The sequence below is a fragment of the Schistocerca cancellata genome, chromosome 3 (assembly GCF_023864275.1).
Source record: "Schistocerca cancellata isolate TAMUIC-IGC-003103 chromosome 3, iqSchCanc2.1, whole genome shotgun sequence".
In the NCBI taxonomy this organism is placed as follows: domain Eukaryota; kingdom Metazoa; phylum Arthropoda; class Insecta; order Orthoptera; family Acrididae; genus Schistocerca; species Schistocerca cancellata.
In genome coordinates this window covers 767,282,331-767,295,590 of record NC_064628.1, presented here as the reverse complement: position 1 = coordinate 767,295,590, position 13,260 = coordinate 767,282,331, and the positions used below count along the sequence as shown (strand labels likewise).

General features: G+C 41.9%; 1 protein-coding gene across 1 annotated transcript in view; it reads left to right on the top strand.

The window, feature by feature from the left end:
• The first annotated feature begins 4,065 nt into the window (after positions 1–4,065).
• The window catches only part of LOC126176557 (uncharacterized), a 167,494-nt gene continuing 158,299 nt past the window's right edge, over positions 4,066–13,260 (top strand). Inside the window, exon 1 of the mRNA XM_049923717.1 lies at positions 4,066–4,090. Within this exon, the coding sequence (XP_049779674.1) occupies positions 4,066–4,090 (25 nt within the window). The remainder of the gene's footprint in view (positions 4,091–13,260) is intronic.

The following is a 13,260-nucleotide window of genomic DNA, read 5'->3' as shown; positions in this document are numbered from 1 at the left end:
CCTTCCATGTTAGGATCCCAGACGGGAAATCTACACGACGACGAATCAGGGCAGGAGTACCACAAGGCAGCGTACTTGGACCGCTACTCTACTTCCTCTTTACAGCCGATCTGCCCTCTGCGCCGAGGGTACATTTAGCTCTCTACGCAGATGACACTGCACTCTTCTCTCGTTCTCGGAGTGCGGCAGTTCTTCAACAGCGGCTCCAGGGGGCTACAGATTCCCTAACCGATTGGGCTAGGACCTGGCGTCTGGCATTTAATCCCACCAAAACCCAAGCCCTCATCATCTGCAGACGCCATATACCCATTCGGCTCCCTCAGGTGACGGTCCTTGGTACCCCAGTCCCTTGGACTCGTACTGAGAAGTACTTGGGGGTAACCCTGGACCAACGCCTCACCTGGGGCCCCCACATCGATGACGTGCGTCGAAAGGCAATAGGGAGGCTATGCCTGCTCTACCCTCTCATCAACCCAACCTCCTCACTCCCCACACACATTGCTGTTAGACTGTACACCTCCCTTGTTCGCCCCATCCTTGAATACGCGATGGTGGTGTGGGGCAATGCTGCCCCCACCCATCTCCGTCGACTTCAAACCGTCCAGAACAGGGCTCTCCGGCGTGCCCTCCGCCTCCCCTTCGACTTCCCAACCCAAGAGCTCCATAACCTGGCCGAAGTGCCGCTCCTTCGCACCCGCATCCTCTCCGCAGCCAACTCATTTTACCAACAAACCCGTCACTCTCCTAATCCCCTAATCCTATCCCTGGGTACCCGTGTCTACCGACTAGCCACCACTTGATGGCCTGACCTTTTATTTCGCCCCCCATGACTTCACACGCAATAGCCATCTCACCTCATGACAATCATTCACCCTCACACCATAGAACCCTCCCCCAACATGTCAAATCATTCACTCCCCAACACGCCACCCCCCCCCCCACACCCACACCATCTCAAATGCTGGCCTAATCATGACAGGCCCTTCCTTTTTCCCTTCCCCATCTGTCACTCTCTGACTTCTTTCTCTTTACCCGACCCTCCAACCCACCACATCAAGACCGACTACCACCACCATCAAGACGCCGCTACGACGAAGAAGAAGAAGAAGAAGAAGAAGAAGAAGAAGAAGAAGAGGCCAGGATAATGGCCTTTCGCTTTCACTATCTCTCACTATTCCTCCTCCTCTCCTTAAATCTGTAACTTAGTAGTAATCCACGGCCAGTCAATTGGGCCATTCGTTTTCCCACTTCTTCCACTATCACTCTAACTATCCTTTCAACTTCTGAAAAAAAAAAAAAAAAAAAAAAAGAAAAACAGCACAAAAGCCAAGCCAAAAAACACCCACCATGTAACCCCTTATTACCACCACACCATTTCAGAAGGAGAAGCGCATAAGCGCTAGAACTTCGTTTACTGAAGAGGGTCCATCCCTCAGCCCTGTGCGAAGTGAAGTGAGCTGTCATTTGTACTCAGCTGTTTCACTGGAAAATGTTTCCAACGTGATTATGGCAACATGACTGGAATTAAGACTTTGAGTGTGGAACGGTAGTTGGAGGCAGACACATGGGATATTCCATTTCAGCAATCTTTAGGGAATTCAGTATTCAAAGATCCTCAGTGTCAAGCGAGTATCGAGAATACCAAATTTCAGTTTTACTTCTGACCACGGACAACGCAATGGCCTACGGTCTTCACTGTAAAATATGTAAATGTCATGTGACTAGGGTCTCCCACCGGGTAGATCAATCGCCGGCTGCAAGTCTTTTGATTTGATGCCACTTTGGTGACTTGCGAGTCGATGAGGATGGAATAATTATTTTTTCACAAATATAGTTTTTGGAAAAAAGTAATATGCTCGTCTCCTCCAATGAACCAAACATAATTAACACTAAAAAATGACTGACTGGCTGAATGTCTTTGTTCAACGAATCAGTCTCATACTTGGTCTAATTTTCCGCAAACTAATCTTTACAAAGTTGTACTGCCACACACAGAAACCAAGTTCCAAAGGAGTTTACTTTTAGTACATGCACAGTGATATGGATCCTTGGAAAAACAGAATACATTCAGTGTTTTACCAAAGTTTGTGAACCAGGTTGCGACATCCTACCACAGAGACTGGACCATCGATGGAACTGCAGAGGCTAGGCAGTGTCCGTCGAGGAGGCAGCTGGTTGGCACCAGGCAGCAATGTCGCAATCGAGTTGATGTCTGTCTTTAACTCTGACTCAATGTGAACTCACTCTGCACAGCATTTCATAGACTTAAATATGATCACATGGCAGGATATTGCAGGAACTGTTTTAGGTCATGTGTGTCACAGATGCAAATAGGTCCCCTGGTGGTGCTTCTACGGCCACCAAGTGGAACTGCTGCAAAACTGTTTTCAAATGCAGAACAGTTGCTTCGTGTAGGCAACCTGTGATGTTGTTGTGCCAGTTGGGTTGCTGGCTGTACAGGCAGAATGCTGCAACATGTCAGGTTGGAACTTAGACAACTGGAAACCCATGAATGGTCAGATGAGGTTTGGTATCAGTTGGTAAGAGTAGATGGTAGGTTTCGAGTGTGGCACAGATCCCATGAAGCCATGGACCCAGGTTGTCAACAAGGCACTGTGCAGACTGGTGGTGGCTCCATAATGATTTGGGTTTTATTTGCGTGGAGTAGACTGGGTCCTCTGGTCCACCTGAACTGATCATTAACTGGAAATGATTATGTTTGGCTACTTGGAGACCAAACGCAGCCATTCATGGACTTTGTGTTCCCAAACAACGATATGCCATGTTACTGAGCCTCAATAGTTCACAAATGGTTTGAAGAAAATTATGGACACTTCTAGTCGGTGATTTGAGTACCGAGATCACCCAACATGAAAACCCATAGAACATTTATGGGACATAATTGAGAGGTGAGTCATGCACAAAATCCTGCACCAGCCACACTTTTGCAGTTAAGGTCGATTTTAGAGGCACATGGCTCAATATTTCTGCAAGCGACTTCCGACGACTTGTTGACTCCATTCCACATCGAGTTTTTGCTGTATGCCACAGAATAGCAGGTCCAACACGATATTAGGAGGCATGCCATGACTTTTGTCACCTCAGTGTAAATTAGGACTAATCGACCATTTCTCACTGCTCTGGGCAAAAAAGTATGCAGTCACCACTTTTCCCATCCTGATTAGTTTAGCACATCTTCTCGAACTGATCTTACTATTAATTTGAAATCTACATGAGTTGGTATGTTATATTAATTAATTAAAGTAATTGTAATATGAGGTACAATTGACTGCCTCAATTTGATTTCATATTAGTTGCTACAAACATGTACCACATTTGAAGATGATTGTCTCTATAATGTGCATTCACAAATCCATGTTACTCTGTTTGACATTTATACTATAGCAGCTGATCGATAATAGTTGTGTAGGCTCATGAGTTGAGTTGTCAGCAGTGGAAGACAAACAATAAAATACTCTGCCTCTCACTTCTACTAACCCTGTAGTGGCCGCAATACATACCACTGTGGTGGCTCCGACGTAAGCAGCAAACTTTGCTTAGCTCATCAATGACAGTTAAAATTTAGCACATCTCAAAACATGACCATCTCAAAAGTGTTTTTGTTTGCTACTGAGTAACAAAAACACTCTTAAGAAGCCCTTAGTTTGTTTTGGAGTCTGCTGCTGGGTGCTAGAAGCACATTATAAAATACAGTTGAGAACTGCAGGCCAAGCGGACACATTATTTGGACTTCATGTCCTATAAAGTAGAGCAAAGGAGAAATACAAGTAATTTTTAACAGTGTAGGCCAAGCTTCTACCTGCATATAATGGTGGAACCCGACTCGCCAGCTATCATTTTATTTATTCCTCTCAGCCATAGAGTAGAAACTGTATCTGCGAGAAAGTTATCCACCAACTTGCACAAATAATTAATTGTATGCAACAGTGTTGTGAATCTGAGAATTAAATGTGAGACCGTAACAAGCAAAATATCTACTTAGAATTTAGCTTCAGATTTTTATTAATCCCACCAGTGGAAAGGTGTGAGGTATTCATAACTGTAATGGCTTTTTATAAAATTGTTAAAGGTAACATTATTGTTGTAACTATCATTGATATTGTCATTGTCATTATGTTGTGTACAATTACAACTATCCAAGTAACTGTATTGTTGTTGTAACAATATAATGAAAAGGATAATTGCTACTCACCATATAGTGTCGTAAAGAGGCACAACAAAAATGCTGTTGAAAGTTTCCCACAGTATTTTTGTTGTACTTTTCTGCGACTTAGCATCTCCACAGTATGGTGAATAACAACTATACTTTTCGTAATATTGTTGCATTCCATCCTGGATTTTTCATTGTTGTTATTGTAATTATTAATAATATTGTCTTTGTTATTATTATATGTTACTGTTTACGATTATCCGATATTGTGTTGCATCACACCATGCTATCACACTGTGTAATGTTGTATCACATCTATTAAAGAATAAGGTCCAACTTTGCAAAATCTTGCCTAATAAGCAATGTTGAATACTCAGAAAATATCTATTACTGCTTCTACATGAATAAGGATTAAATTAAAAGTACTGGTACTCACAGTTTTGCTTATACCTGGGGTCAGCTCTGTGATTCTTCTTGCCAAAAACTTCAATTATGGAGTCACAGAATGACACTTGTTGTTTCACAGACTTTTCAAAGCAACCATTTTTCAATGGATAACAAAGCAAGTTGAGAAAGTCTTGTTAGTGACTGTGTATTTCGAAGATAATTTTTGCCATTGAAGAGAATCAAAAATAATGTCTGCATTGGTTGCAGGAATGGTTAAAATTAATGTCATTAGTTTTGATGTTTCAAGTACTACTTCAGTGAGAACAAAGGAAGTGAGATATTGACTTTGTCTAAATACTGGAATTTAGGCAAAGAATATATTCCAGATAGTTTCATACTTAGTCTAGGGAAAGCAGGATGTCCACTTTATGATGCCATCAAGGAATTAAATTAAGCTTCAGAGAAATTTATACTTTTTTGATTTGTAAGTGAAGGAAACTCCAATTTATCCAAGTAAGCATACCTGTCAATTAACTGATGTGAGAAAGTATCAACAATTTCACAAAATGAAGCACAATATGATATTTATCGGTCAGCCATACCATCCCAGTGCATCTTTCTTGGAGGCTTTAGTGTTCCTTTCTTCTGGCTCAGTTTCAGACCACACACTTTGAATTTAGCGTGCAGTTATTGTAACTCAGTCTTAAACTGGCCAACTTTCTTCAAATAATACTTGACATCAGAGAGTTCAATTTGCAGTAATTTGAAAAGAGCTGCTGACTTGCATAGCGTGCACAAAAAACATTAAGCAAGAAGTTGAAATTAATTTGCTTAAGTGCCAGGTAAAAGTCGTTGGCACACACTGTGTCACGTATTATGTTCATCTTTTATAGATTTTGAGTTATAGTTCACCACGAGCTCAGCTAATCTGCTGTTACATAACCATCTGGTATTGGATACTGAAGGAAAACATTGTTTGATCAATTCATCCGAAGCACTAGCTCTTTTAGATGATTTGAGAAAAAAAGATGCAAAACCAGAAATTCTGTGGAAAAATATTTGACTCTAGCGTATGTGTTCAACACACTGTTTCAGTACTAAATTCAGTTTATAAGCATAGCAATGTATGAAGAAAACTCAAGGGTATTTGCCTCTCACAATTAAAAAATTAAATACCTTGGAAAGTTTGGCCACTGAGCTGCAAGTCTTTTCAGTTGACTCCACACTGGTTACTTGCATGTCTTGAAGATGAAATGGTGATAACACAATACCCCACCCCCAAGTGAAGAAAACCTCCTACCCAGCCAGGAGTCCAACCCAAATCCACTGCATTGCAGTTAGATGTGCTAACTACTCAACTAAGAGGGCAGTCGCCTCTCACAACCTTTTTGTACCACATTATGGTACTCAGCTATGATGGCACAGGCACCATATGTCTGATCTAAAAGTTTTCTACCACGAGCAAATTCACTTAAGCGGCCAAACATTGCTCCTCTCAGCTAGCAGCACTTCGATTTTCACTAACATCAACAAATCCCAAAAATCTCTCCTACACTTCACCAGTGAATAATACCTATCGCAGAACAATCGAAAGTAGGAACTGCTGTGTCATCCATAATAAACCCTACCTTAGTTCTTTTGAAACTTCTGTACGAATGACTTCAGCAATGGAATTGGTGTGCAAATGATTTGACACACAGTCATGTTTTAGTGCCATTAATTGTAACAGTTCAACATAGTTGCTCTGATTATCACTGTCCCTGTTTGACTGTATCCTCAGAAAGGAAGTACTTCTGCAGCTATGAAACATGTGACATCAATTAAACAGCTCATAATATGTCTGTTTTTCTTCAGTTGTTCATTATGCTTCTGAACATTTAATATCCAAGCATTGTTCAAAGAAAAATCTGTCCTTGTACTGCCAAACTTAATGAGGATCCATATAGATGCTAAATATAATCGTTTGAATTCTGATGCTGTTTCCTTAGGTTGTTGGAATTGTTCTTGTCATTCATGCCATTTTTTACCCACAACACATTGAAGAAGAAGAAGAAGAAGAAGAAGAAGAAGAAGAAGAAGGAGGAGGAGGAGGAGGAGGAGGAGGAGGAAAAAAACACATGGCCAATAGTACAATTTTTTAGGTTCTTGAAAATGTCTGATATAAATTTCAGTTACCGCATTTAAATGTGGAAGATTTGGTGTAGGCCATACCTGTTTGACCACATTACTTTTCCCCTCAGAACTAAGTCATCCAAATGGATGCTTCCACAGCCTTTCCAGTACACATTTACATTCTGATATGCCTGTATCTTTTGAGAAGCCTACTACTTCGTCCATATTGCTTCAGCAGCTCATCTTCACACTTTTGTGGAAACTCGTTTTAAAATAATTTAAAAATATACCTTTTCACTAAAACTACATGTGAATAAAAATAAATGTATCAAAACGTTGTTAAACACTGAAGTATGTATCCTGATTTATACCTAAACACTTTCAGCACTGTAGCACATGAAAAAATAATACACGTTTCTGTAGAAGTTGCCACACAATTATCAACTGCCTTTAACAGCTGCACAGCCCTCCTTCTCTTTCTATAGCAGAAGTGAGAAAGGGGATGGACCTTGCAACAGGATGCATCTGCACCATTAATCACTGTTGCTGGGAAATTACAGGAGTGTAGCATGTAGCTGACCAGCCCACATGGCACTCAAAATTGGCACCTGTCACACTGACAGCTGTTAACATCTTAAATGCCCGCGGGTTAGCAGTGTGTTTGACAATTATGAACAGCCCCAGATATATGATATTTCGGAACCGATGCAAAAATAACTAAAATGTCCTTTGGTGCCTCTCCTGCTTTCAGTCGACAAGTTGGACATCCTATGCCTCTTTCTTCTTCTTCTTCTTCTTCTTCTTCTCTCTCTCTCTCTCTCTCTCTCTCTCTCTCTTTTTTTTTTTTAGTGCACAATTAATGCTGTGTGTCATTATTTGTGATGAGGAGAATAAGACTTCTTCAGAAAATTTGCTCTCTTTATTGCCTATTAGGTAATAACTTTCTCTTTTGTGTGACATAAAACTAAATGCAGGAAACATAAAACAATTAAAGACATGAGACAAGCTAGACAGAACAAATTTCTTCAAAACTTAAGGTCCCAGCATTTTCTGTCTTTCTAATCATGCTACAGCTATACAGGACGTGCTTTCCTTTCTGCAAAAGTATCTGTTACCTCATCAATGTTTGTCAATCGTTTTGCTATGCGAAAAATAAAAATGTCGTTGTCGAACACTGAAAAAGCTGTTAATTCGAATAGTACCAAAGACTGGTGTGGTTTGTCAATTTCATTACGTCTATTTCATTATGGCCTACTAGATAAAACAAAACAAGCCTTTGTAATATTGGAGCAATCGTAGCATACGCCAAATAAGCGAGATTGTTTTGGCACAACTGATCATTTTTATGTACCTCATTTACACAAATTACACAACAGAACATAATTCACAAAGTACCAATATCGAATGCCTTTTATGTCTACTGCAAGCAGAGAGTTTTATATTAGGAAATGGTTTCACATTTCATTCATATCCTCCAGTTTCTTAAGCATGAGATCGAAAAGTAGTAGAACAAAACCTCTCATATAAATTTGGAATCGTTGTATTTTTACATCTAATTTGTCATGTCCCCGTTTCTTCTCCTTAATCGTTCTAACAATCAATCTCATCTTTCTAACTATTCTTGTCATTGTCAAAACGTACCTTCTGGTTAACTACATTAATCCTGCCAGAATCACAAGTACAATTATCCCGCATTTATTCTCTGGTTAGGTGTTATTAAGTGTTCGTACAACGCGTTTTCCGCTTTATTCCGAGATAGAACTTATAGCAGCTGCTAACTGGGGATTGTACAACTGGTAGTGTAGCGATCTTGCAAAAAAATTTCTGTCAAAATTTCATTTTCTTGGATACAAGGAGAAGATAATATGTAATTTTTCATAACTGTTATTCCTGTTAGTCGTTTATTTCCATTCTAGTAATCTGAATCTATGGATTTCGCTAATAACTATAACAATGCTTATCATTTGCACACCGAATCAACCACATAAACAGCTGAGTAAACATTTCTCGGTGTACATGCCGCGTCAAATCAGGATAAATCTCCGAGCTTTCGACCACTACCTCCATGGTCGTCGTCAGGGCTAAAACTGACTGTCGTGAACTAGCGAGGTTCCCACTTTTATATGCCAATGACGGCTTCTTATTGGCTGGAATACGTCAGCGATATGGCGCGTAGCGAGGTGGTGCCCTCTACTTCCATAGATGTAGTTGCTATCCCGCGTTGCTTGCAGCGCCATCCCTTAAATCAGGAGGTAAAGTGCGAGAAGTTTTTCTCTGCGATTTTTCTTTATCCAGTGCACTCTTCCAAGTGTTGCTGAGTGCATAGCCGTTGTCTCTATTAAAGTTATTATCGCTAAGTCTAATTTCGACTGCTTCTCGAATCACAGAGTCCCAGTAATTCGATGTGTGGGCTATTACTCTGGTTTCTTCGAATAAAATCTTATGCTTGTTAAGCAGGCTATGTTCAGCCACCGCTAATTTTTCCAAATACCTGTATTTCAGGTGGCGTTGGTGCTCGATGCAGCGGTCGGCAACGGTTCTTACAGACTGGCCCACGTAATTCTTGCCGCATTCGCAAGGAATAGTATAAATTCCCGGCACTCTTAAGCCGAGACTGTCTTTGACTGGTCTCAACATTTCCTTAATTTTTCTAGGTGGTCGGAAAACTGGTTTTATTCCTTGCCTCTTCAGGACTCTGGCTATCTTGCTCGTTGTAGCACCGCAAAAAGGAAGCCGCGCTATGTGTTGGTCCTCTTCTTGTATGTGGCCGGCCTCGTGTCTTACTTTCTTGGACAATACTGATTTAATTTCACCGGCAGAATAACCATTCCTCTTGAAAACAGTCGTCAAATGGTTGATCTCGGGACCGAGGTGGTCCTTGTCGGAAATAGTCCTGGCTCTGTGTACTAAAGTATTCAGCATAGCTCTCTTCTGAGACGGATGATGGAAGCTATGGCTTCTGTATGGGTTGGCTTCCTGTACACAGAATGGCCCAGTCGTCCATCCGGCTTTCGCTCTACCAACACATCTAAAAAAGGTAACTTCCCTTCCTTCTCTAACTCCAATGTAAATTTTATGTTTGGATGTACACCATTCAAATGTTCGACGAACTGCTGCAGCGTGTCACTGCCGTGTGGCCAGATTAAAAAAGTATCGTCGACGTATCTGTAGAAGCATGATGGGCGGAGGTGAGCACTGCTCAGGGCTCGTTCTTCAAAGTCCTCCATGAAAAAATTCGCTATTGCTGGTGACAGTGGCGAACCCATGGCTGTTCCATCCGTCATTTCATAATAATTTCCACTGTATAAAAAATAAGTGGTCGTCAAGGTATGCCGGAACAACTTCAAAATTTCTGAGGAGAAATGAGCAGACAACAGTTGTAATGTGTCATCCACAGGTATTTTGGTGAACAGAGAAACCACGTCGAGGCTGACCATGATATCACTTGGGCCTATCTTCATCTGTTTTATGATATCAACAAATGTTTACTCAGGAAATACGTCACGAAAGACTTCGTAGCCACATTAGTTTCCTCTACGGGGAGGACATAGCGCGCAGCGTTCGTCACCTGGAGAAGCTGCGCCTGAAACAGTCTCAGTTGCTGAGCAATCTGGCTTTTTTACAACGCTGTCGTGACAAGGAGGTAGTACCGAAGTTTGCAGTTGTCAAACACCACATCAGAAGCGCTGCAGTAAACAGAATTTTACGAAAGACCAGCCATGCTATTGTGAAGGAGAGGATACGTCATACCAGGTATGAACTAGACATGAACGCTCGCCTGTTATTTAGTTGCCATTTATTTCTGGACGAAGTTCTCTCACCATTGGACTGGGAATGGGTGGATATGACTTTGGCGGCACACCAACGAGCCAATTTAAGCAGGACTACGGCGAAACAGGCCGATAAATTTGAGCGGCTTAACCGTGATCAAGGAACTACTGGGTCCAACGGCATTCACCGCACTGTTATCAACTTCTCTGACAAGGAACTTGATGAAGCTACCATCTCGGCTCTCAGTAAAGGATTGAACTTTGCCCCAGCTCCACGTAAGTTACCGGTGGTTGAGATCATTAGTGGAGTGGAACAAGCAGTTCATCATCTTCCTCAAGAAGCAGCGGATGACGTAAGGCTTGCTACTAGCCGGATTTTAGCGACATCCAAGCCGCCTAAGTCAAACATCAGCAGAGAGGAGAGACAAGGACTGAAATTGTTGCAGAAGGATGAAGATCTAGTTGTTTTACCTGCTGACAAGGGGAACGCCACGGTAATCCTCAATGCTACAGATTACCATAAGAAAGTTGGATTATTACTGGAGGACAGCACATACCGGGTTCTCAGACGGGATCCCTCATCGGCGCTCAGCAGGAAGACAAGGGAGCTACTAAAAAACTCTGGCCTCTCCGACGAACTGGTGAAGAACTTACGGCCGAGAGCACCTAGGCCACCAAGACTGTACGGTTTGCCAAAGGTTCATAAGGAGAACGTCCCATTGAGACCGATTGTTAGTGCTATTGGCTCTCCTACGTACAAGCTTGCAAAGCACTTAACTAAATTGTTGGCGCCTATAGTTGGTCACTGCCCACATCATATTAAAAATTCAAAAATGTTTGTTGATATCATAAAACAGATGAAGATAGGCCCAAGTGATATCATGGTCAGCCTCGACGTGGTTTCTCTGTTCACCAAAATACCTGTGGATGACACATTACAACTGTTGTCTGCTCATTTCTCCTCAGAAATTTTGAAGTTGTTCCGGCATACCTTGACGACCACTTATTTTTTATACAGTGGAAATTGTTATGAAATGACGGATGGAACAGCCATGGGTTCGCCACTGTCACCAGCAATAGCGAATTTTTTCATGGAGGACTTTGAAGAACGAGCCCTGAGCAGTGCTCACCTCCGCCCATCATGCTTCTACAGATACGTCGACGATACTTTTTTAATCTGGCCACACGGCAGTGACACGCTGCAGCAGTTCGTCGAACATTTGAATGGTGTACATCCAAACATAAAATTTACATTGGAGTTAGAGAAGGAAGGGAAGTTACCTTTTTTAGATGTGTTGGTAGAGCGAAAGCCGGATGGACGACTGGGCCATTCTGTGTACAGGAAGCCAACCCATACAGAAGCCATAGCTTCCATCATCCGTCTCAGAAGAGAGCTATGCTGAATACTTTAGTACACAGAGCCAGGACTATTTCCGACAAGGACCACCTCGGTCCCGAGATCAACCATTTGACGACTGTTTTCAAGAGGAATGGTTATTCTGCCGGTGAAATTAAATCAGTATTGTCCAAGAAAGTAAGACACGAGGCCGGCCACATACAAGAAGAGGACCAACACATAGCGCGGCTTCCTTTTTGCGGTGCTACAACGAGCAAGATAGCCAGAGTCCTGAAGAGGCAAGGAATAAAACCAGTTTTCCGACCACCTAGAAAAATTAAGGAAATGTTGAGACCAGTCAAAGACAGTCTCGGCTTAAGAGTGCCGGGAATTTATACTATTCCTTGCGAATGCGGCAAGAATTACGTGGGCCAGTCTGTAAGAACCGTTGCCGACCGCTGCATCGAGCACCAACGCCACCTGAAATACAGGTATTTGGAAAAATCAGCGGTGGCTGAACATAGCCTGCTTAACAAGCATAAGATTTTATTCGAAGAAACCAGAGTAATAGCCCACACATCGAATTACTGGGACTCTGTGATTCGAGAAGCAGTCGAAATTAGACTTAGCGATAATAACTTTAATAGAGACAACGGCTATGCACTCAGCAACACTTGGAAGAGTGCACTGGATAAAGAAAAATCGCAGAGAAAAACTTCTCGCACTTTACCTCCTGATTTAAGGGATGGCGCTGCAAGCAACGCGGGATAGCAACTACATCTATGGAAGTAGAGGGCACCACCTCGCTACGCGCCATATCGCTGACGTATTCCAGCCAATAAGAAGCCGTCATTGGCATATAAAAGTGGGAACCTCGCTAGTTCACGACAGTCAGTTTTAGCCCTGACGACGACCATGGAGGTAGTGGTCGAAAGCTCGGAGATTTATCCTGATTTGACGCGGCATGTACACCGAGAAATGTTTACTCAGGAAATACGTCGCGAAAGACTTCGTAGCCACACATAAACAGCGATTGGCATTCATCTGTTCGGGTTTACTTGGCTCAGCTCCTATAGCCTGTCCCTTTTTGTCTATGGGAACGTTTTTTTATTTCTAGATGCAATGGGAATTCTCCTGGCAGCGACATGACATACACTACGCTTTCAAAAATGAACTTATGATTCGTTCAGAAAACAACTCAGAATGTGTTAAAAAATGTTCAAAAACCAAGTGAGATGTGTTTCAAAATCATATGAATAATTGATAGATCAACATGCCCTTGATGCTAGGCGCTTTGTAAAACAAGGTTTTTTTTCTTCAAGAATGTGAATTTGGTGCCACCTTTTTTGTCGCCCCTCGATACGGGCCTGTGAATGAAGAATAGCCACAATTGAAATTGTTGAAAAAATACACTGATAGAAAAAATTGCAACATCTAGGAGGGGTTGTGTGTCATAAATGAATGTTGTTAGGCATATTCCTACA